Below are 21,820 nucleotides of genomic sequence, written 5' to 3' on the forward strand. Positions count from 1 at the left end.
CGCTCGGAGCAGGTAGGGCCGCATCGGGGAGCGGGGGGACCGCGGGGAGCGGGGGGGCTCCAGTCGAGAGCGGGTCAGCTCGTCTCCTTAAAAAAAAACAAAAAAAAAGAGAATTTTTCATGTATGCGTTTATCTATATCAATAATTTCCCCTCCCGGAGGAGATGCGGGTCCCGCTCGCTGCTGCGAGGCGTTCCCGGCGCTTCCCAAAATCTCCAGCTCATCCTTGTGCTGCTCCAGCGCTGGGAACCCCCAAAAGCCCCGCGGCGGCGGCGGTGGGGGGGGATCCGGGGCTGCCCACCCCTTCCCCCCGGGCACGGTGCGGGGTCGGGGATCTTGGAACGCCCCCTCGGGCCGCAGGGAGAGGAAAGTTGGGGTGTTTGTATGAACGGAACGATTAAATGGTCCCCGAGAAATCGCAAAGTTGATCATCGGCAAAGGGGAGAGGGAGGGTGGGGGTCCCGTCCCCTCCCGGCGTGGCAGAGTTCCCCCTCCCGGCACAGGGATGGGGACAGACATGGAAAAGGCGTGGAGACAGGGATAGGGAAGGGATGGGGGTCATGGAATCCTGGAATGGTTTGGGTTTTGAGGGACCTTAAAGATCGTGTCGTTCCAACCCCCCTGCCATGGGCAGAGATGCCACCCACTGGATCAGAGGATAGGGACAGGGACAGGGACAGGGACAGGGACAGGGACCAGCCAACCCTCGTGTGCGGCCAGGCAGAGTCGGCTCATCCCACCAAACCTCGGTGCTGGGGGCAGGAGGCACTCGTGAGGGTGCTGGGGGGATGTTGGGGTGCTCCCTCTGCTCCCGCGGAACAGCCCTCTGGATCCGGGACCGCAGGAACGCTCACGAGGAGCGAACTCCGGAGATGTGGGAGCTGTTCCTGCCGGCTGCCCGCAGCTGTTCGTGTGTGTGCGAGGCCGAGCGGGGACGGGATTGTTCCCGGGATCTGGGTCGGGCTGAGCGAGCACCAGCGTGACCAGGAAAATCAATCCTTCCCTCCCAGAGCGGGAGGGACGGGATAACAGGGAGCTGCGGGGTGAGGGAAACCTGCCCGGCGCCCGGCTCTCCCGGGATAACCGCCCCGGCGAGGCGCTGCCCCACCTCCGCGCCTCCCAAATTCCACGGCGAGGTCGGGCAGAGGATCCGTCCGGAGGAGCTGAGGAGGAGCTGCCCTCGCAGCCCTGCAGCCCCTGCTCCGGGGGTGCTGCAGTGGGAGTGGGTGCTCCCTGTGCCGGGATGCACCGGGATGTGGGAGCACAGGGATGCCTCGGGCTGTGGGCTGGGGAGGGGGGGGGGAAGCTGGAGGGGCTGCAGAGGCCGGGGGTCCCACGGGGAGGGACCAGCAGGGCTGTGGCAGCAGCAGCAGCACCCCCAGCCCCATCCCAAGCACCCCCAGCCCGAGTGAGGGGTGTCCGTGTGTGTGTCCGGCCTGTGTCCGTGGGTGTCCTTGGGCTGTGGCTCTCCCACAGCACGGGAATCCTGCAGGATGAGCAGCCCGGGGAGGTGGTTCCCACTGCAGACTGGGCTGGGTCTGCTGAGCGTTGTGGGGCCCCTGCACCCTGGCAGGGTGCTGTGGGCTGGGGGTGCTCCCCCGCTGCTGCACATCCAGGAGGATCCGTGTCCTCTGTGGATCCCGCTCGGGATCTGGGTCAGGGAGAGCCCCATGGCAACAGGGAACACTTAGGAGCGTGTGGCACGGATACAGCTGCTGCCACAGCAGCGGGATCCATCCCCCGGGGCTGACCTGGAGCACTGGGATGTGGGACACAGGGCAGGGCGGGCAGGGAGGGCGGTGCTGCCGCTTCCCAGCTCGTCCCGGCTCCACCAGGATGCTTCCCGTGGCTGCTGGTGTGGCAGGGAGTGCCGAGGCTGTGCCGTGCTTCCCATTGCTCAGCTTTCCAGGGCATCTGTGGGGCTCCAGCCCCTCCTTTCCCTGCTGACCCCAGGTAGGTTGTGCCACCCCAGCGCTGCCGGTGCAGCCGGGGAGGTGCCAGGGAGGAAGCCAAGATTTGCATAGGAGGCAGTGCTGGCACCGGGCAGAGCCGGGCGTGACCTCCAGAGTCCCCCAGGGGGGCCCAGCACCCCAAAAAACCCGGCCCTGGGGAGGGTGGTGGGCGCTGGAGCAGCACGGGCTGAGTAATCTGGAAAGTCTGAGCGTGGGTGAGCTCCGGGGCCAAGGGGGCTCTGGGTGCCATCAAGGTGAGGAGTGTGTGGGGACACTGTGGGGTCACGGGGGGTGGTGGCTTTGGGGAAGGTCCCACCTTGCTCATCCCTGCACTCCACAGGTGCTGGGGGAGGTTCAGCATCTCTCGTGGATCTGGGAGTGTGGCTCTCACACCTCGTGGATCTCAGAGTGTGGCTCTCACACCTCGCTGCAATCAGGGCTCTGACATCCCCCCCTCCCCGACCCCACCCTGGTGGGACCCCCCCCGTGTCCCCTCCATTGTCCCCATCCAGGACTCGGCTCCAGGTGGTGCCTCCAGGAGCTCCCTCCTTTGGCTGCCCCGAGTCGGGGCTTTCCCGTCCCAAACCCGACCCACCTTCCCAGGGCAGGATTTCCTCCTGAGGGTGGAAATACGTAGAAAATGATGGAAGAGCCTTTGGCATCGTCCAGCCTCACATCCTGCCTGCTCTGGAGAGCGGAGAGCTTGGACCAGGGCTGGACTTTGCTATTAATAGGAGATGTATCAGCTGGAAGAGGAAGAAACTCCTCCTGCTGAAAGGCAACAGGTTGGAAGCAGGGCTGGATCGTGGGGAGACAGGGATGAGCTCTGGGATCTTCCTACCCCGCTCCTGAAAAAGGCTGGTGACAGCTCCTGGTGGGGGGATCCAGCTCCAACTCCCTCTGGAAACCCAGGAGCACAATCCCTGGGATTGCCTGGGAGGTCCCAAAATGCCCCATTTCCCTCCTGTTTTGGAGGGGAAGAGGAGAATGGAGACCAGAGAGCTTCTTCTGGAGGTGGTGGAGGGGGTGGATTCCACCTGCTCTGGGGGTGCTGGAGCTGCTGGGAGCCCTGGGAACCTCTCCCCCCATGCCATGAGCTCTGTGGGATGAGGACTTGGAGCATCCCTGCTGCCAGGGGATGTCCCAGGATCCAGTGCATGCAGGGAGCTTTGTCACCCCGCTGACAGCATGGCTGGGGACAACCAGGAGCAGCTGGCTCCGTGTCCCCAAGGCAGGGAAGCCCCTGCCACCCTCCTGTCCTGCTCAGGGCCATTCCAGCGGCTGGGAATGCCATGGCTCACCCTGCTGGGTGGGAGCAGCCGGATGGATGGATGGACCCCCAGCCCCAGAGGTGAAGGCTGGTGCTTTATCCCTCTCAGGGCCGCTCCTCCCTCCGCTGGATTATAAATGGGAGTGAATTGTCTCCCTGATAGGCATAACCTCCATCCCGCTCCCACCGCCGGGAATGTGCCCCTCCAGGGCTTTGCTTCCTCGCCCTCGGATGTTTGATGTCTTCCCAGATGTCTGTGTGCTCCCAGCGCAGCTGCCTGCGAGGGGGAAGGGAGGGATGAAGGGATGGGGGCCACAGGGAGCCCCCCCGGCTCTGCCCTGGGATCCTGTGCCCCCAGTCAGGGCTGGCTCTGCCATGGGATCCCGTGGGATCCTGCTCGGTGTCCCCACACCAAGCAGATGCTGCTCAGCTGCCAGGAGCAGGGGTGGGCACAGGGTGTCTGCACCCCAAACCCCCCCAGCCTAACGATGGGATCATTAAGGTTCTCATCAAACCCCAGGAGCGCTGGCTGAGCACCAGTCCTGCCCCTGGACGAGCCCCTGGAGGGCCACCAGGAGAGCTCGGGGCTCTTCCATGTGGATTCCACCTCCAGGGTCCACCTGCTGCCCCAGCTGTGAGGGAAGGGGCTGAGCCACCTGCCTGGGGGTGCTCGTGGTGTCCCCAGCCCCGGTGACATTCCCTGGTTTGCAGGCAGACCCCTCCCACCCCCCACGTGGCTTTTCCCTGGCTGGTGTTGGCACTGGGGGGTTGCTGTGACCAGTCGGGGTTGGACCTTCCTCCCCATCCCCATTCCCACCCCAATCCCCATCCCCAGGCGCGGTTCCAGCCCCGTCCCACCGGGATCCTGGGCTCGACCCCGAGGGGGACGTTCCTCTCCTCAGAACGTCAGCAAGATGCAGATGTTTCTCTTGGAGATGAGAGTGGAGTTGTGGCTTTGTCAGCCACAAAAATCACTCCGGGTTTATTGCTTTTGGGTTAAAAGCCCGTTGTCTTTGTTCGGCTTCCAGGAGCCCGGGACTGCCAGCTTTTGGGATTTCTGTTTTTCCAGGAAAAGCCCACAGCTGCCAGCAGGGCCTGAAAAGCCAGGCAAGGGAACATTTTCAGCCTGTCACTCCCCCCCTGGAGCCATTTTTTTCCAGTCAGAAAGCACAGAAACGCTGGTTGGGCTGGTGCTGGGGGGCTGGGGGAGGCTGTGCTGGGGAGGGGATGGATCAGCCTGGAGATGTGGAGCCTGGACCAGGCTCATTAGCAGCCATCTGGTCCTGCACACCCCGGGGTCAGGGGGGCCTGTTGGAGGGTGGGGAGGGGGTGACGTGTCTGGGGGGGCTGGGAGGGGACAGTGACACCACAGGGGACTGGCCTGGTGACACTGGAGCTGCTCCCCTGGGCTGGAGGAGGGTGGTCACTGGCACAGCCCGGGCTGGACGTGGTTGCCTCGTGCTTGGGGTGGGATGTGGGGGGCACACGTGGGGCCAGATGGGCTCCTCCATCCCTGGGGGTCAGAGCAGGGTCTGCCAGCCTTCTCCTTGCTCCTGCATTCTGTGGTTAAGTGTTTTCCTGCTCCCCCCCAGCCGTGGGCACAGCGAGCTCAGCGATGCCCAAAGCCCTCGGCAGTGCCTCCCACAGCAAAAACACTGGGAAGGGGCAGTTGCACCCTTTTACCCTGAACTGGAGCATCAACCAGAGCCCTGTGTGGTGCAGAGGAGAGCCCAGGGTGACAGCAGGGGTCCCGTGTCCTCCCTGTGTCCTGAGACTCACGAGCCAGCCCTGGCCAGAGCCCCAAAACACTCCCCTGCCTCTCAGCTCCAGGGATTTGAGGTCTTGGCCATCCCCCGAGGCTCTGGGCTCGCTCCACTCTTCTGTTTAACATCCACTCAGTTATTTATTTTGTTAGGAAGGGAAGAGGAGGTGTCACATCCTTCCCTGGGGAGCACGAGCTGCAATCACCACCCTCTGCAGGCGCCGGGTCGGGAGCCAGGGAGCAGATCCCAGTGCAGCCATTCCTGCTCTCCCCTGCACAGCTGAGTGCTGTGGAGCAGCTGGATTTTGAGGGCTGGGGAGAGGCTCGGGGGGATCCATTCAAGGGGGTTATTAGAGCTCAGTGTCCTGCCTGGGTGTCCATCAGTGCCCAGGCTGGTGGGTGCTGGGGAACAGCAGCAGGATCCAGGGATCAGTGGGAGCTCCAGGCTGTCCTGGGCCTCTCCCGAAACAGGGTTTGGAGGCAGGATGCTGTCACCCTCAGACCTTCCTTCCTCTGCTCATCTTTTCCATGCTCTCTCAAAATTCCCTCGTTTTGCTGGCGAGGGCTGATTTTTTATCAAGTGGTACAATAACGGTGCTGAGCTGAGCAGGGGACTCAGAGCCCTTCTTTGGGGATGCCACGGGATCATGGGCACCGCTGCCCAGCCCGTGCCAGGGCAGCTCCCCATGGGTTTCAGGGTGACTCAGCCCCAGCTGCAGCCCCAGCCCCGGGCCCTCCCCAACCTTGGGCTTATTTTGTCCTCGGGGAAATACGTCGGGTTCCAGCAATAGCCCCAACAGCTGCTGTGGGGCCAGACAGCCCTGCCTCCCCTGCCTGCCCTGCCTGCACTGCCTACACTGCCTGGCTGGTGGCCATCAGGTCCTGAGGAAGCAGCAAAATCTTTATTTTTGCCCTGTGGCTTTGCTGAGCCCCTGCAGGTTTCCTTCTTTCCGTGGCAGAGAGGAAGGGCTGTGCCACCAGCTGCCAGCCTGGCCTTCCTTATCAGAGGGTCAGAGAGTCACAGAATGGTTTGGGTGGGAAGGGGTGTTCAACTCACCCAGTTCCACTTCCTTCCATGGGCAGGGACACCTTCCACTAGCCCAGGTGGCTTCAAGCCCTGTCCAACCTGGCCTTAGGACACTTCCAGGGATGGGGCAGCCACAGCTTCTCTGTGTCAGGGCCTCACCACTCTCACAGGGAAGGATTTCTTCCCAATATCCCATCTAAAGCCGTCCTCCTTCAGTTTAAGGCCGTTCCCCCTTGTCCTATCACTCCACGTGTCCTAAGTCCCTCTCCCTCCTTCCTGCAGCCCCTTCCTCAGCCCACCCTCATCACCCTCACCCTGCCCTGCCCGCAGGTAGCCCAGCAGAGCAGCATGGCCTTCTCCTGACCCGCCATCCCGGCAGGAAGCGGCGCGGATTCCCGGGAGCGATGTCGGCGCGGCGCGGCCATGGGGAGCGCTGGCAGGCCCTGGGGATCAGCCGCAAGGAGCTGGCGCTGGCCGAGGCCCTGCAGATGGAATACGACGCCCTGTCCCGGCTGCGGCAGGACAAGGAGGAGAGCCGGGCCAAGCAGCGGGGGGAGCGGCCCCTCATCTCCTGGGACGACCCCGCCGACAGGAACGGCTGCTCCGGGATCAAGGCGGCGCGGGGCCTGTCGGGCTCCGACCCCGCGCTCAGCTCCAACGGCCCCGCCGAGCCCCAGGGCCTCCCCGCGCCCCCCGGCCCCAGCCCCCCGTGCCCTCTGGACCCCCAGCCCTGGCTGAAGGGCCCCCTGAGCGGGGACTACCTCTACATCTTTGAGGGCTCCGGGGGGGATTTCCTCGGGGAGCCCCTCAACGGCACCTCGCCCCACGACGGCGGCGGTGGATCCCCTAAGAAGCTCTCGCCGCCCCCGCTGCCCCCCCGGCACCCGCTCTGGGGGTCCCCCGAGGGTGGCCAGCGCCTGGGCAAGGGGTCCCCGCCGCCCTCCAAAGGCCCCCAGCCCAGGGACATCAACATGTTCTCGGCGGCCCAGGAGCGGGCGCAGGACAAGCTGCTCGGCCGCCGCATCTCCGAGGAGGATCCCTTCGGCCTCGGCGGCTACGGCGGCATCGACGCCATCACCTGCCTCAACCTCAAGTCCACCTACGAGTCTGGGGTGCTGAGGGAAGGTTCCCGGGGCTGGAAGGAGGGCAGGAGCATCTTGGAGAAGGAGTCGAGCGGGAAGCCGGTGGCTCGGAGCAAGACCATGCCCCCCCAGGTGCCCCCGCGGACGTACGGCGCCCGCCTGGGTGGCAGGAAGAACCTGGCGCCCGGCAAGAACCGCAGGATCTCCGTCGACCCGGTGAGAGGTTCCTCTCTCCCTGCCTTGGAATGGGGCTGGGATGGAGCTGGGAGCTGGGAACCCAGCGCTGGGCTTTGAGCTGTGGGTTTGCTGCGTGCCCTTTGCTGCGGGTGGGTTTTACTCATCCCCTCACTGAGGCTCCTTGGATTCCTGTTTGTGTTGTGGGCAGAGGGATCTCTGTGTGCAGAGACATCGTCCCCAGGGATCAGTCAGGCTTTTTCCAGGGGTGTGAGATCATGCAGCCACGGCCAAAACCCTCTGGGGTGGGAGAACTGGGTCTGGGAGCCAAGCAGGGCAGATCCCACCCGGACATCATCCCGCTGCCACCGAGTGGGTGGGGTGTTCCATGTGCTGCCTCCTCTCCTCACCCTCATGCCTGGACACTGCTGGATCCCAGACCCTGCAGCCAAAGCCCAGTGCCCACTGGAGGGCACGAGCAGTGCCCAGTCCCATGGTTGGAGCTGCTCCAGGGATGCTGGTGCCGAGCTCTCCGGAGCCTGTAGGTGGTTTGCAGCGGGCCCATGTCCTGCCAGCTCATGAAATGTCACCAGATCCTTTGGAAAGAGATGGGAGTCTCCTCCTGAGAGCTGGGAGATCCCTTTCCTGTTGGCTCACAACATCCTTTCCAATCCCAGCTCCCTTCTTCCCTGAGCGGTGAGTGGGACAACTTCCCGCTGCTCCCAGAGGCGTCAGGGAATGCTGGCACTGCCACTGGCACACCCTCAGGGCTGCCACATCCCTTGTCCCTGCTGGGATGCCCATGGCAGGGGCAGAGCCATCCCGCCTCCAGCAAGAGGAGGAGATAAATGACAGCAAAAATCACCTTCCTCAGGGATGCCCCCTCCCCACGGGGCGAGGGGCACAGCAGGGGCTCCCGAAGTCACTCCTGGCTTTCTAAGCGCCAGAACCTAATTATAAAAGAGCATTAAAATTGTCTTTAGTGGCTGCAGCGCTCCCCACCTCCCCGTGCCTCCCAGGAGCTGCTGCCTGGGTTAATTGCTCTGACAGAGGGGCCTTTGTTCGCTGCCAGAGAGCGATGGAGCCCCCGGGACCCCCACGCCAGGGGGGGCCTGGCACGGCAGTGCCACCTGCCCCGGCACCGTGGTGGGAGAGCAGTGGGCAGGGCACGGGCAGGGGTCCCCTGCAGCACCCCCACAGCCTGGGGACAGTCCCTGCTCGTCCTCAGGTCTGTCTCTGCCCCCCCCTTGTCTCCCCGAGGAATATCCCTCATGGGGCTTTTGGAAATGGCTGGGAGTGGGCGGTTTTAGGGCGGGTGGTGGGGTCTCCCTTCTCCCAGCCGGGGGAACGGTGCCAGTGGCGCATCCTGGGGCTGGTGCCCACCTGCCACAGCCCCCCCTCGTGCCAGCCCACGTCCCCCTGTGCTGCTACCAGAGCCACTTTGCCCCCACCCCAGTTACAGCAGGGGGGATGCAGTGAGCCCCATCCCTGGAGCCCCAGGGATGTGGTGCCCAGCTGATGGGCTCGTGCTCTGCCCCGCAGGTTGCCCCCCGGCCCCACTCCTTCACCAACGGCTACGAGCTCTTTGAGGTGTCCGAGGAGCGGGACGAGGAGGTGGCTGCTTTCTGCCACATGCTGGACGTGTGAGTACCCAGCCAGGGCAGGAGCCTCCCGCCGCAAAATGCCCCAAAACAGGCGTTTTTCGGGGGCTGGGGCAAACCCCAAACCCGGGCAGCGTCCCCTGACCCGTCCCTGCCTCCGCAGGCTGCGCTCCAGCTCCAGCACCGAGGACTATTCCCTCACGGGCCTGGTGTGGAACGCTGTGAACCTCAGCCCGGAGCAGCTGGGCCACGGCGTGAGCCTGAAGGTGACAGTGGTGTGTGACAGCCTGCGGGAGCCCCTCACCTTCACCTGCGACTGTGAGTGCCCCACGCTGCTCAGGGACCCCCCTTGTGACCCCCCCCCGTGAGGGCTGGGGGGGGATCCCACCATTCCCACCCCCCCATGGGCTCACGGGGCTGCTCCTCCTCCCCGCAGGCTCCTCCACCGTGGACCTGCTCATCTACCAGGCGCTGTGCTACACCCACGACGAGCTGCACGCCGTCGACGTCGAGGACTTCCTGCTCAAGATCTGCGGCCTCGAGGAGTTCCTGCACAAGTGAGTGGCCAGGGAGGGGGCACAAACCCAGCAAAACCCGGCCCAGGAGCTCCAGGACCCAAGCATGGCCCTGGACATCCAGGGCTGATCCCGGCGTGCGCAGCGGGAGCCTCCCCGCTCCGTTTGCTGCCTCTGGAGCTGTGTCGGCGCTCCTGCCAAAAGCAGCATGTTGGGAGCATCTTTCCCGGTGGCAGGGTGTCCGTCACGCTCCCCCACGCGCCTGGAAAACGGGGCTGGAGAGCAGGGAGCTGCCAAAAAAGCTCTTTGGAGGAGTATTAATAACGAGCCGTGTCACTGAGTGGAGCCCGGCTTCTCCCAGCCCGCTGGTTAAATTCCAGGAGGAGGTGGGAAAGGGATGTCAGGGGCACAGGAGCATCAGGGCTGCACTGGGCAGAGCCGGGGTGGGTGATGGGGGTCCCTCCTGCTCTGCCTCACTGCATTTCCTGGAGGAATTCTGTGTTTCCACACGGGTTCGGGGATCTGGAGGCTCGGGAGAGCTCCCTGCAGAGGGACATGCAGCAGCCACAGCTCCAGGCAGCAGCCACAGCTCCTGCTGCTGGAGAGCTGCCCTGGGCCTGGCCCTGCCACGGGAATTCGGTGGGAGCTCTGCCATGGCCTCCAGGAGCTGCTGGTTTGGGCCCTAAAGGGACGGCTGGGAATTGCTGGGACCGGGAGAGGCTGTGCGGCACCAGGACAGAGCCCAGCTCTGCTCCTGCCACCCAAAGGGGCTCCAGGGCCACCCAAAGGGGCTGTTCTTGTCAGTGCCGAGCCCGTGGGTTTCCAAACAGCCCAGTGCAGGTGTGTACACGTGTGTACAGGTGTGTACATGTGTGTACAGGTGTGTACACGTGTGTACAGGTGTGTACAGGTGTGTAGGTACAGCAGCATCTCTGAACCTGCTCTCTGAGGAGACTCAGGGCTGCCAGGGATCACCCAGCTGCAGGGTGGATCCACCCATCCAGGATGGCATTCCCCAAAGGGACAAAGCTCCTGCCTTTTTGGCAGGGAACAGGGAACACCCCGGGCACGGAGCAGGGCAGTCCCCAGTGAACATTTCCACGTATCTCCCGGGGCCCTCAAAGGGTCCCTGGGAAAGCCCCGGGACATAAAGCCCCTTTGTCACAGATCTTTTCTTCCCACATCTTCCCGTGGCAGAGGAGATGCTGGAAGTGCCAAACCCCCCCTGCAGAGCCAGCCGGGCCCTTGAGCTCTGCAAACCAGGCTGAGCTGCTGTCACTGGCTCCTCCTGGGGCCGAGCCAGGCCTGAATTGGCTCCTTCTCCCCGGAGCCAGCAGAGGAAGCGGGTCTGGATGGCGGAGTGGGTCCTGCTCCAGGGGGGCTTCCCATGCCGGTGGGCACAGTGGGATCGGGCTGTCAATCCCTGCTCCAGGGCTCACCCCAGCCCTGCTGCCAGCCAGAGCATCCTCCAGCTCCTCGAATCCGTGCTCTGCTTCCCACGCACCGCCGGGCACGTCCTGGCACGCCGGGCTCCTCCACTCCCAGCCCCGTCGCACCGGCAGGGCCGGGCACGGCTCTGTGCAGGGCGCAGGGGAAGGAGGGAAAACAATGGCTCATTCTTCGGGTTTCCTGGTGCCACAAAGGTCCGTTTGCAGGCCAGGAGGCCGCCCTGAGCCCCAGCCGAGGCTGCCTGGCCGTGGGATGTCGGGACGGGGTGGCCCGGGTGGGATTTTGGGGCATGGGATGAGCGTGATGTCGTGTCCCTGCAGCAAACACGCCCTGGGCAGCCACGAGCACATCCAGCACTGCAGGAAGTTTGACACGGACATCCGGCTGCAGCTGATGAGGAGGAAGGGGGTGCGCAGTGACCTGGCCCGCACGGTGGGTGCCGGGGGCGCGGGGGGCATCGGGGGTTGCCTGTGTCATCCCCCCCGTGCTGGGGGCATCCCCGCTCAGCATCTCTCCATCCCCAGGCCAGCGACGACCAGAGCCCCTCCACCCTCAACCACTACATCCACCTGCAGGAGAGGCCCATCAAACAGACCATCAGCAGGTAGGGGAGTGCAGCAGGACCGGCCCCCCACTCCAGGGGCCTGCCTGGCCGGGGCTGAGCTCTGCTCCCTGTCCCCCAGGCAGGCCCTGAGTCTCCTCTTCGACACCTTCCACAACGAGGTGGATGCTTTCCTGGCGGCCGAGGTGAGCAGCAGGGCTGGAGGGGGGGTTTGGGGTCCCCTGGCCTGGTTTGCTGTGGGTTCTTTCCCCTGTTTGTTATGGGGCTCGAAGGGAGTGGCTGGGAATCGTAGAATCGTCGTAGAATCGTCATAGAATCATGGAATACCCTGGGCTGGAAGGGACCCGCAAGGATCACCCAGTCCAACTCCTGACCCCGCATAGGACATCCCAAAACCCCACCCTGAGAGGGGTTGTCCAAACCCTCCTGGAGCTCTGGCAGCCTTGGGGCTGTGCCCACTGCCCTGGGGAGCCTGTTCAGTGCCCAACAACCCTCTGGGGGAAGAACCTTTCCCTGAGATCCAACCTAACCCTGCCCTGACAGGGGAAAATAGGGGAAACTGAGGCACAGACTGATGCATCCCCCAGTGCCGGGTGTGCGCCGGGGAGCAGCCCCTGCCCCCTCAGCTGCCCAGGGGTCCCACATCAGCCCCTCTCTGCCCTGCAGGGAGACTTCCCCCTGAAGGCAGAGCGGGTGATCCAGTCTGTCATGGCCATCTGCAACGCCCTGGCAGCCGTGGAGTCCCAGGAGATCACGGCAGCCCTCAACCAGATGCCCCCCTGCCCCTCCCGCATGCAGCCCAAAATCCAGAAGGTGAGTGGGGGGGGCGCAGGGCCGGGAAGGGGAGGTGGCTCAGCCGGGGGCTGCAGAGGGGAAGCACGTTGTCACATCTGGCTGCTTTCCCCCCGCTTCCTCCCGCTGCACCACGTGGAAAATTCCCGAATTATCTGGGAGCAGGCAGCTGCCTGGCTCTGGCAGCCAGGGCTGGTTACGTAAAGGCCGCCTCGGCTCCCCCGGCAGCGCGGGGCTGGCGCTCAGGGGGCTCCTGTGGTTTCTCTTTTTTTCCCTCCACAGGATCCAAATGTCCTGGCCAAGAGGGAAAATCGAGGTATTTCTGTTCTCCTTCTCCACCCCCCCCCTTCTGGGCTTGAGTTCGTGGTGCTTTTAATCTTCAAGCCCCTCCCCTTTCAATTATCAAGGCCAAAAAAAACCCCAACGTGCTTGAAAGCGTTCTGGTTAAAAAAAAAAAAAAAGAAAGGGAAGGTTTCTGGGGGGTTGTTGTTGTGTGAACTCCAAATGGGAAGGCTGGAATTCTCCCTGTCATCACTTTGTCCTGGGGGAAACCTGCCCTGGGGTCCCTCCAGCATCCCGAGGGATGCCCTGGGAGGCAGTGGGGTCCAGGGGGGCCTCATCCCTGTCCGTGTTCCCTCAGAGAGGATCGTGGAGAGCCTGACAGCCGCCATCCTGGACATGGTGGAGCTTTATTGCAGCACCTTCAACGCTGACTTCCAGCCGGCTGTGCACGGGAGCCGGGAGCTGGGCGTGGCACAGGAGGCTCAGCTCCTCTCCTGCCCCCTGTCCTTCACTGTCTATGCCACCCACCGCATCCCCATCACCTGGGCCGCCAGGTAAGGGTGGCTCTGACACACCTGGCAGGGCTGGCCCTCACCTGGAGGAGCATCTTCCTGTTCCAGATGTTCACAGGCACGGAGGGAAAAAGGGCTAACCCAGCCCGAGCCTCCTGGATTGGGAAGGAATAGAGAATGTTAGAATATCCCGAGTGGGAAGGGCTTGTTATGAGGCTCTGAGGGTGTGTCAGAGAAAGGGAAAGGCCGTGAATCATGGAATGTCCTGAGTGGGATCCCACAAGGATCAACGAGCCCGACTCAGGGCACCCCAAAATCCCACCCTGAGCCCGGGGATGCTGGTGCTGATGGGCAGGGGGGGATGCTCACCAGAGCTCTGGATGGGATGGCTTTGCCGTGCTCTCCCATCCCATCCCTGAAGATCCCAGGATCCTCCTGGACTGGGATTCCAGGGTAGGAATATAGACTCGGAGAATTTAGAATATCCTGAGCCACAGGGATTGTGGAGTCCAATTCCTGTACCCTGCACAGGATGCCCCCAAAATCCCACCGCGAGCCCGGGAGTGCCGGGGGAGGAGTTGCACTCTCCCCATCCCAACCGCACGGATCCCGCCGCATCCCTCCGGTCCCACACCGCCCCCGGGGGAGGTGACAGATGGCCCCACGGAGCGGCCCCACGCCCCACGGGCCCTTTGTTCGGTGCCTCGGTGCCCGTGCCCGGCGCGGGGGGCCGGGAGGGGGGGGGAGGAAGATGTGATGATGGGGGGCGCGGGGTGGGCGAGGCAGCGGCGCCGGCAGCAGCCGCCCCGCCGGGGACCCCTCGCCTTTGTGCTGCCCTTAATGTATTCCCCTTGGTGGCTGGCTCCGAACAAAGGCGGCAGCCTGGGAAATGCCGGCAGCCCCTGACCCCCGGCGCCCCGCCGCCCTGCCCGGATTGTCGCTCGGCACCTGCCACATGGCAGGGCCCCCCCGGGGGACGGGATGTGCGGTGGCATATGGTGCTGGGGACGGGGAGGGGGCTCCCGGCTCTGCCCCCTTCCCTTTCCCGGACCTGGGGAAGGCGTTGGGTTCAGCACCTCCATCCTCCCGTGCAGCCCCCTGGGTACCAGCTCCTCTGACCACCGCCCCCCCCAGCTCACGGCCCCCTCTCTCCCCTCGCAGCTACGAAGATTTCTACCTCTCCTGCTCCCTCAGCCACGGCGGGAAGGAGCTGTGCAGCCCCCTGCTCACCAGGAAGGCCCACGTCTACAAATACCTCTTCCACCTCATCATTTGGGACCAGCAGTAAGGCAGTGCCCCGACCACGGGGTGGGCACGGGGGGCCCGGTGCCGTGCCCAGCCACACTGCCTTCCTCCTCCTCCTCCTCCTCCTCCTCCTCCTCCTCCCCTGCTCCAGCAGCTCCTCTCTGCGCCTCTCCCTGGTTTTTTGGGTGTTGGAAGCTCTTGTGTCATCCCCTGGAATAGCAGCGGCCCCAGCGCCAAGCTCTGCCCTTCCGGACCTGCCTGTCGCACCCGGGAAAGGGGATCTGCTCCAAAAATAGCCCCGGGAGCAGGCAGGGAGGCCGTGCCGGGCCCTCGCCACGCCTGGCATCCGCAGTGTGTGGGGAGGCGGGGATGGGACGGGATAATTTTAGAAGGTGCCGGTGCCCCCAAGGACAGGCGCCCGGCGGGACGGCGGCGAGCAACCCCCTGCCCCCGGGATGTAGCTGCCACCCTGGGCTCCCTGGGAGGAGGAGGAGAGGAATCGGAGAGGAATCTCAGCCCTGGGGTCCCACACGGCCCCCCCAGGCCGTGGGACAAGGTCAGTGAGCAGTGGGGAGTGTCCGTGGAGGCCCCCCTGTCCTGCGGTCACCTTCCTGGGACAGGGACAGGGCCAGCTGGCTCTCCCCAAACCCAACTGCTCCCTGCAGGGTGCCTACCCATGGCAGGGGACCTCCATCCCGTGGTGGGGACACGGAGCACCCCCCGTGCCAGCAGCAAAGGCGTCAGTAGGGCTGGGCTGTCCTGGGACATGTTTGGCATCCCAAGGGGGGCGGCTGGAGCCATGGGGTGCTGGGAATGCCCGTCCCTGGCACGGCTGAGCCTCTCTCTGATCGTTCTCTTGCAGGATCTGCTTCCCAGTGCAGGTGAACCACCTCCCACGGGAGACGCTGCTCAGTGTCACGCTCTTTGCTGTGCCCGTCCCACCCCCGGGCAGCTCCTCCGACACCAACAAGCAGCGGCGGGTCCCCGAGGCCCTGGGCTGGGTGACCACCCCCCTCTTCAACTTCAGGCAGTACGTGGGGTGTCCCACCACCACCAAGGGGCTGTGCTGGCATCCCTGGGGGGCACAGGAGGGTCCCCAGTGCCGTGGGCTCCCCAGCATGGGGACAGCACCACTGCAGCGGTGCCACGCTGGTGCCCTGGCAGAGTGGCCCCCCCTGCCAGGCTCTCACCCCTCCTCCTCCTCCTCCTCCAGGGTCCTGACCTGTGGCAGGAAGCTCCTGGGCTTGTGGCCGGCGACCCAGGACAACTCCCGAGCCAGGTCGAGTGCCCCCAACTTCCACCAGCCCGACAGTGTCATCCTGCAGGTACGTCCTGGCACAGGGGGGTTCCGTGGGACAACCCCCCTGCCCCGAGTGCCACGTGTGGATCCCCTCACCCTCTGCCTTTTATCCCAGATCGACTTCCCCACCTCGGCCTTCGAGGTGAAGTTCACCAGCCCTCCCGCGGCTGAGTTCAGCCCCCGCTACGAGTTTGGCAGCCTGGGGGAGGAGGAGCAGCGCCAGCTGCGGGAGGCCATGCAGAAGAAATCGCTCTACTGGTGAATAAACGGGGGTGGCATCACCCTGCTGGGGGCGGGGGGGCACTGCTGAGAGACCCCCAGCACGCACAGGGGGTGTCTGAGGGTCTGCCCCTGCCCCTGGCGGGGATGAGGCTGGAGCTGGTGTTTTCTGGAGCTGTCATCGGTCCTCCTGAGCTCTGGCCCCCCCAGCTGCCCCTCTCCGGCCGTGTCCCCTCAGCAGGGACAGCTGCCCGGCCCCTCGTCCAGCCTGGCACGGCCAAGGGTCCGTAAATGGAGGATCAGGTGTCGGCAGCTGTGCCGGGATCCGCTGAGCAGAAACCTGTGGGGTGGGCAGGGGTCTCTGGGCAGGGGGACCCCCTGTGCCTGGGGGTCCTGGCTGTGCCGTGGGGGACAGAGCCCTGCTGTCCATCAGCCCCTCCTTCCCACAGGTAGAGCCGTGGTGGGGATGCAGGGAGGGCTCAGAGGGGTTTATCCCATGCTTGGGGGGGGCAGAGGGTTGACACCTCCCCAATCTGCCAGCCCCACCTGTGGCAGGGACAGAGGGATGCCAGCTCCCTCCACGGCCAGGCCCATCCCATCCCTGTGTTTTGAGGGCACAGGGATGACCCTCCCCAGCCCCGTGCCCCCCATGCCATACCCCCCCTCGCCCCCAGGCTGACGGACGCGGACCGGCAGCGGCTCTGGGAGAAGCGGTGCCACTGCCACGCGGAGCCCGGGGCCCTGCCCATGCTGCTGGCCAGTGCCCCCAGCTGGGACTGGGCCTGCCTGCCCGACATCTACGCCCTGCTCGGCCAGTGGACCTCCATGAGCCACCAGGATGCCCTGGGGCTCCTGCACGCCACGTAAGCCACCCCTGGGCTATGGGTGGGGGGTGTGCACCCCGTGGCACTGCCACCCGCCCTGCGTGGGGGGTGCTGAGGGTGCTGTCCCCGTGACTCCTGTCCCGGGTGCAGGTTCCCAGACCAGGAGGTGAGGAGGACGGCCGTGCAGTGGATCGACTCCATCTCCGACACGGAGCTGCTGGACTACCTGCCCCAGCTGGTCCAGGTGTGTGGTGGCACCGGGACGTTTCACGGGGTGCCCGCCGGTCCCGCCGTGCCCCAACGCTGTGCCCTCCCCAGGCCCTGAAGTACGAGTGCTACCTGGACAGCCCCCTGGTGCGCTTCCTCATGAAGAGAGCCATCTGCGACCTCAAGATCACCCACTACTTCTTCTGGTGGGTTTGGGGGGGCTCTGGGGGCGGCGGGGAGGGTCCCCTGGGCCTCGCTGACCTGCTGTGCCCCTGCCCCAAGCAGGCTGCTGAAGGACGGGCTCAAGGACTCCCAGTTCAGCATCCGGTACCAGTACCTGCTGGCGGCCCTGCTGTGCTGCTGCGGGAAGGGGCTGCGGGAGGAGTTCGACCGCCAGTGCCTGCTGGTCAGCACGCTGGCCAGGCTGGCACAGCAGGTCCGGGACGCCGCCCCCTCCGCCCGCCAGGTGGGTGCCGGGGTGATGGGAGGGGGTGCCGGGCTGGGTATCAGCCCCCCATCCCATGCCCACCCATCCCATCCCCACCTCATCCCACATCCACCCATCCCATACCCACCCCATCCCATACCCACCCATCCCATGTCCACTCAATCTCATGCCCACCCATCTTCCATGCCCATCCTATCCCATGCCCAACCTGTCTTATGTCCATTATGTTCCGTGTCCATCCCATCCTATGCCCACCCCATCCCATACCCACTCAATCCCATGCCCATCCCATCCCATCCTATGCCCACCCTATCCCTGTCCTGTGCCCACTATATCCCATACCTACTCCATCCCATGCCCACCCCTTCCCATGCTCACCCTGTCCCATGCCCACCCTGTGCTCACCCTGCCCCTTATCCCACCCCATCCCATGCCCACCCCCGCCCCGTGCCCGCCCCACAGGGCATCCTCCGCGAGGGGCTGGAGGACGTGAAGCAGTTCTTCAAGGCTCACGGCTCGTGCCGGCTGCCACTCAGCCCCAGCCTGCTGGTGAAGGGCATCGTGCCCCGGGTGAGTGCCAGACCCGGGGGGCACCAGGGGGGGCTCCTGTGCCTGCTCCCAGCTCGCCCTGACGGGCTGTGCCTTCCTCCCGTGGCAGGACTGCTCCTACTTCAACTCCAACGCTGTCCCGCTCAAGCTCTCCTTCCAGAACGTGGATCCCCTGGGGGAAAACATCCGAGTCATCTTCAAGGTGAGCCTGGCACATTTGGCCATGCCCAGACCCCTGGCACGACTACCCCAATCCCCTGACCCTCATCCCCCACTGCCCCCTGGCTCTGATGTCCCTCTCCCTGACTCTGATATCCCTCTCCCTGTCTCTGGTGGCTCTCCCCTGTCCCTGATGTCTCTCCCCTGTCCCTGATGGCTCTCCCCTGTCCCTGATGTCTCTCCCACTGCCCCTGATGTCTCTCCCCTGTCTCTGATGTCTCTCCCCTGTCCCTGGTGGCTCTCCCCTGCCCGCAGTGCGGCGATGACCTGCGGCAGGACATGCTGACGCTGCAGATGATCCGGATCATGAACAAGATCTGGGTGCAGGAGGGGCTGGACATGCGCATGGTCATCTTCCGCTGCTTCTCCACGGGCCGTGGGCGAGGTGAGCTGGGGTCAGGGCATCCTGTGGGGCACTGGTGATGGCACAGGAGGCCCCGTGGGGACCTGTGATCCACCTTTGGTCTGACCCCACCAGCCCACGTAGGAGCGTGGCTTTGCGGGCTGTCACTCAGGGGTGATGGCTGGGGGGTGCCTGGGTCGGTGGCAGGGTGGGGCTGGGGTCTCAGTGCCCCCTGGGTGGGTCGGAAGGGTCTCACCCTGTGTCCCGGCCGCCAGGCATGGTGGAGATGATCCCCAACGCCGAGACCCTGCGCAAAATCCAGGTGGAGCACGGCGTGACGGGCTCCTTCAAGGACCGGCCGCTGGCAGACTGGCTGCAGAAACACAACCCCGAGGAGGACGAGTATGAGAAGGTGAGGAAGAGCCTGGCAGCGTCCCTGCTTATGTCCCTCCCCTCCAGGGATGAGACCCCTTCCCTTCCCATCGCATCCAGGTTTTCTCCACACTTGATTTCTCCTTCCCTCCCTCCCAGGCCGTGGAAAACTTCATCTACTCCTGCGCCGGCTGCTGCGTGGCCACCTACGTGCTGGGGATCTGCGACAGGCACAATGACAACATCATGCTCAAGACCACGGGCCACATGTTCCACATCGACTTCGGCAGGTTCCTGGGCCACGCGCAGATGTTCGGCAACATCAAGAGGTGAGAAAAGCCTCGGGTGCCTCCCCCTCTGCCCGGAGGGGGGTGGTTGGTGGGTGAATCCCCCTCTCCTCGTCCTGGTGGTGGGTGAATTCCCCTCTCTTTGTCCTGGTGGTGGGTGAGCTCCTCTCTCCTCACCCCAGTGGTGTGGGATCCCCGTCTGTGCTCACTTTCTGTCCCCCCTCTCCCCCGGCGCAGGGACCGGGCGCCGTTTGTCTTCACCTCGGACATGGCCTATGTCATCAACGGCGGGGACAAGCCCTCCAGCCGCTTCCACGACTTCGTGGACCTGTGCTGCCAGGCCTACAACCTGATCCGCAAGCACACCCACCTCTTCCTCAACCTGCTGGGGCTGGTGAGAGCCGAGGGGGGGCCGCATCTTCCCCCCTTCCCAGGGGTGCCCCTGCCGCCTGCCCTCACCCCTGCCTCGCCTCCCAGATGCTGTCCTGTGGCATCCCCGAGCTCTCCGACCTGGAGGACCTCAAGTACGTCTACGATGCCTTGAGGCCACAGGACTCTGATGCCGATGCCACCACCTACTTCACCAGGTAGAGGACAGGGGTGGGCGAAGGGGCAGGAGCGGGCGGAGGGGCAGCGGCACCGGCTCCGTGCTGAGCACACCGTGGCCTCGTTGGCAGGTTGATCGAGTCCAGCCTGGGCAGCGTGGCCACCAAGCTCAACTTCTTCATCCACAACCTGGCGCAGATGAAGTTCACGGGCTCGGACGCCCGGCCCACGCTCTCCTTCGCCCCCCGCACGCACACCCTCAAGACGTCCGGCCGGATCCGCGACGTCTTCCTGTGCCGCCACGAGAGGGTCTTCAACCCCAGCAAGGGCTACGTGAGTGGGGACGGCCGGGGACAGCTGAAAGGGTGCACTCGGGGCGCCCCGGGGTCCCACCTCACAGCCCTGTCTCCCCGCAGACCTACGTGGTGAAGGTGCAGCGGGAGAGCCCAGGCGAGGTGACCTTTGTGCAGCGCACCTTCGAGGAGTTCCAGGAGCTGCACAACAAGCTGCGCCTCCTCTTCCCCTCCTCGCTGCTGCCCAGGTACCCCCGCAGCCCCACAGACCCCCAGGGCTCCCCCCAGCCCCTTGGAGCTCCCCACAGCCCCCCGGGCTCGGCTGAGGGTCCGTCCCTGCAGCTTCCCCAGTAGGTTCGTCATCGGGCGCTCGCGGGGCGAGGCGGTGGCCGAGCGGCGCAAGGAGGAGCTGAACGGCTACATCTGGCACCTGATCCACGCGGCCCCCGAGGTGGCAGAGGTGGGCAGCGGGGGCAGGGGGCTGCGGGGAGGTGGGGGCAGTGCCAGGGACACCGGCAAGGTGGGACAGTGCGCCGTGTAAAATGTTGGTGTGTGTCCCGTGCCCTGAAGGGCGGAGACGCCGCTGCCACCGCTAATGTCACCTCCTCCCCGGCAGTGTGACCTCATCTACACCTTCTTCCACCCTCTGCCCCGGGACGAGAAGGCAGCTGGCACCAACCCGACGCCAAAGCCGGCAGGTAGGGAGGAGGGGGGACAACGGTGGAGGGCAATGGCCGGGGGTGATGGTGGGGGGCTGCCATCCCACCCCACCCCTGCTCTCCTCCTCTCCAGATGCCACGTGGGCTCGTTCCCTGGGGAAGGTCGGCGGGGAGGTGAAACTCTCCATCTCCTACAAGAACAACAAGCTCTTCATCATGGTGATGCACATCCGGGGGCTGGTAGGTGCCCGGTGTGGGGTGGGAGCAGGGTGGGGGTCCCTCCCCCCCGCTGCGCTCACGGGGCCCCCCCCGCTCTGCCCACAGCCCCCCTTGCAGGACGGCAACGACCCCGACCCCTATGTCAAGACCTACCTGCTGCCCGACCCCCAGAAAACAACCAAGAGGAAAACCAAAGTGGCCCGAAAAACCTGCAACCCCACCTACAACGAGATGGTAGGTTGGGTGGGGCCGAGGCTGGGGGGCCCAAGGGGGCTGTGGCTGAGGGTCCCACCCCTCTGTGCCCCACAGCTGGTGTACGACGGGATCCCCCGGGGGGACCTGGAGCAGCGGGAGCTGCGGCTGAGCGTGCTGAGCGAGGAGGGCTTCTGGGAGAACATCCTGCTGGGGGAGGTGGGCATCCGCCTGCGCGACCTGGACCTGGCGCAGGAGAAGATGGGCTGGTTCGCCCTGGGGTCCCGCGGCCACGGCACCCTCTGAGGGACCCCCCCCGGCACGGCCCCCGCGGTGCTGCCCACCCCGGGGTGTCCCCGAGGGGTCCTGCCGCGGGTGCCTCCTTTTTTAAGTTTACCTTGTGTCAAGGGAGCAACGCGGGGCGGGAGGGGCGGGCAGGAACGTGGGGGGCGTTTCGGGGCTTATTTCTTCCTTTGGGATATCTGTATTTTAATTTTTTTTTAATAACGAGTAGCCGGGCACTGGGGGCGGAGGAGAGAGGGAGGTGGTGCGGGGGTTTTGCTGTGGGCTGGGGAGGGGGTGTGTATCCCCTCCGGGTCCAGCCCCGGCCTGCTCGGAGCCGGGCAATTCCCACCCCGGGGAATTCGCTCCCAAAGGAGAGCGGTGTGGCGGGAGTGCCCGTTCCGTGTGGCTGAGCCCTCCCCGATGCCACGGGAAGGGGACAGCCGGCCCACCTCCCTGTCCCTGTGCTGTGGGGACATCCATCTCCTCGCCTGCCACCCGGCCCCGGGTGCGGGCTTGGTGCCTGTGGTGCTTTGTTTACAGCGACAGCTCCGTAAACGGACGAAATGTTTCTCAGGATCGAGAATAATGAACTTAACCTTTATATTAAAAGTTTTAAATATTGGTTCTGGTGGCA

The 21,820-nt window shown here is 64.9% G+C and overlaps 1 protein-coding gene across 1 annotated transcript; it reads left to right on the top strand.

The window, feature by feature from the left end:
* The first annotated feature begins 6,414 nt into the window (after positions 1-6,414).
* PIK3C2B (phosphatidylinositol-4-phosphate 3-kinase catalytic subunit type 2 beta) lies at positions 6,415-21,809 on the top strand. The gene is made up of 32 exons (XM_027695367.1): positions 6,415-7,308; positions 8,809-8,909; positions 9,031-9,185; positions 9,304-9,424; positions 11,152-11,263; positions 11,356-11,435; positions 11,515-11,578; positions 12,060-12,206; positions 12,468-12,501; positions 12,826-13,021; positions 14,141-14,263; positions 15,087-15,254; positions 15,438-15,549; positions 15,640-15,782; positions 16,418-16,606; positions 16,718-16,811; positions 16,886-16,980; positions 17,060-17,240; positions 17,685-17,792; positions 17,881-17,973; positions 18,246-18,375; positions 18,609-18,745; positions 18,865-19,034; positions 19,230-19,386; positions 19,470-19,579; positions 19,670-19,871; positions 19,955-20,079; positions 20,174-20,291; positions 20,448-20,529; positions 20,624-20,730; positions 20,815-20,943; positions 21,019-21,809. The coding sequence occupies exons 1-32, from the start codon at positions 6,415-6,417 to the stop codon at positions 21,205-21,207; spliced, it is 4,866 nt and encodes a 1,621-aa protein (XP_027551168.1). The 3' UTR covers positions 21,208-21,809.
* The last annotated feature ends 11 nt before the right edge of the window (positions 21,810-21,820 follow it).

Source organism: Neopelma chrysocephalum, unplaced genomic scaffold, assembly GCF_003984885.1.
Source record: "Neopelma chrysocephalum unplaced genomic scaffold, ASM398488v2 Primary Assembly neopelma1_100, whole genome shotgun sequence".
NCBI classification, from domain to species: Eukaryota; Metazoa; Chordata; class Aves; order Passeriformes; family Pipridae; genus Neopelma; species Neopelma chrysocephalum.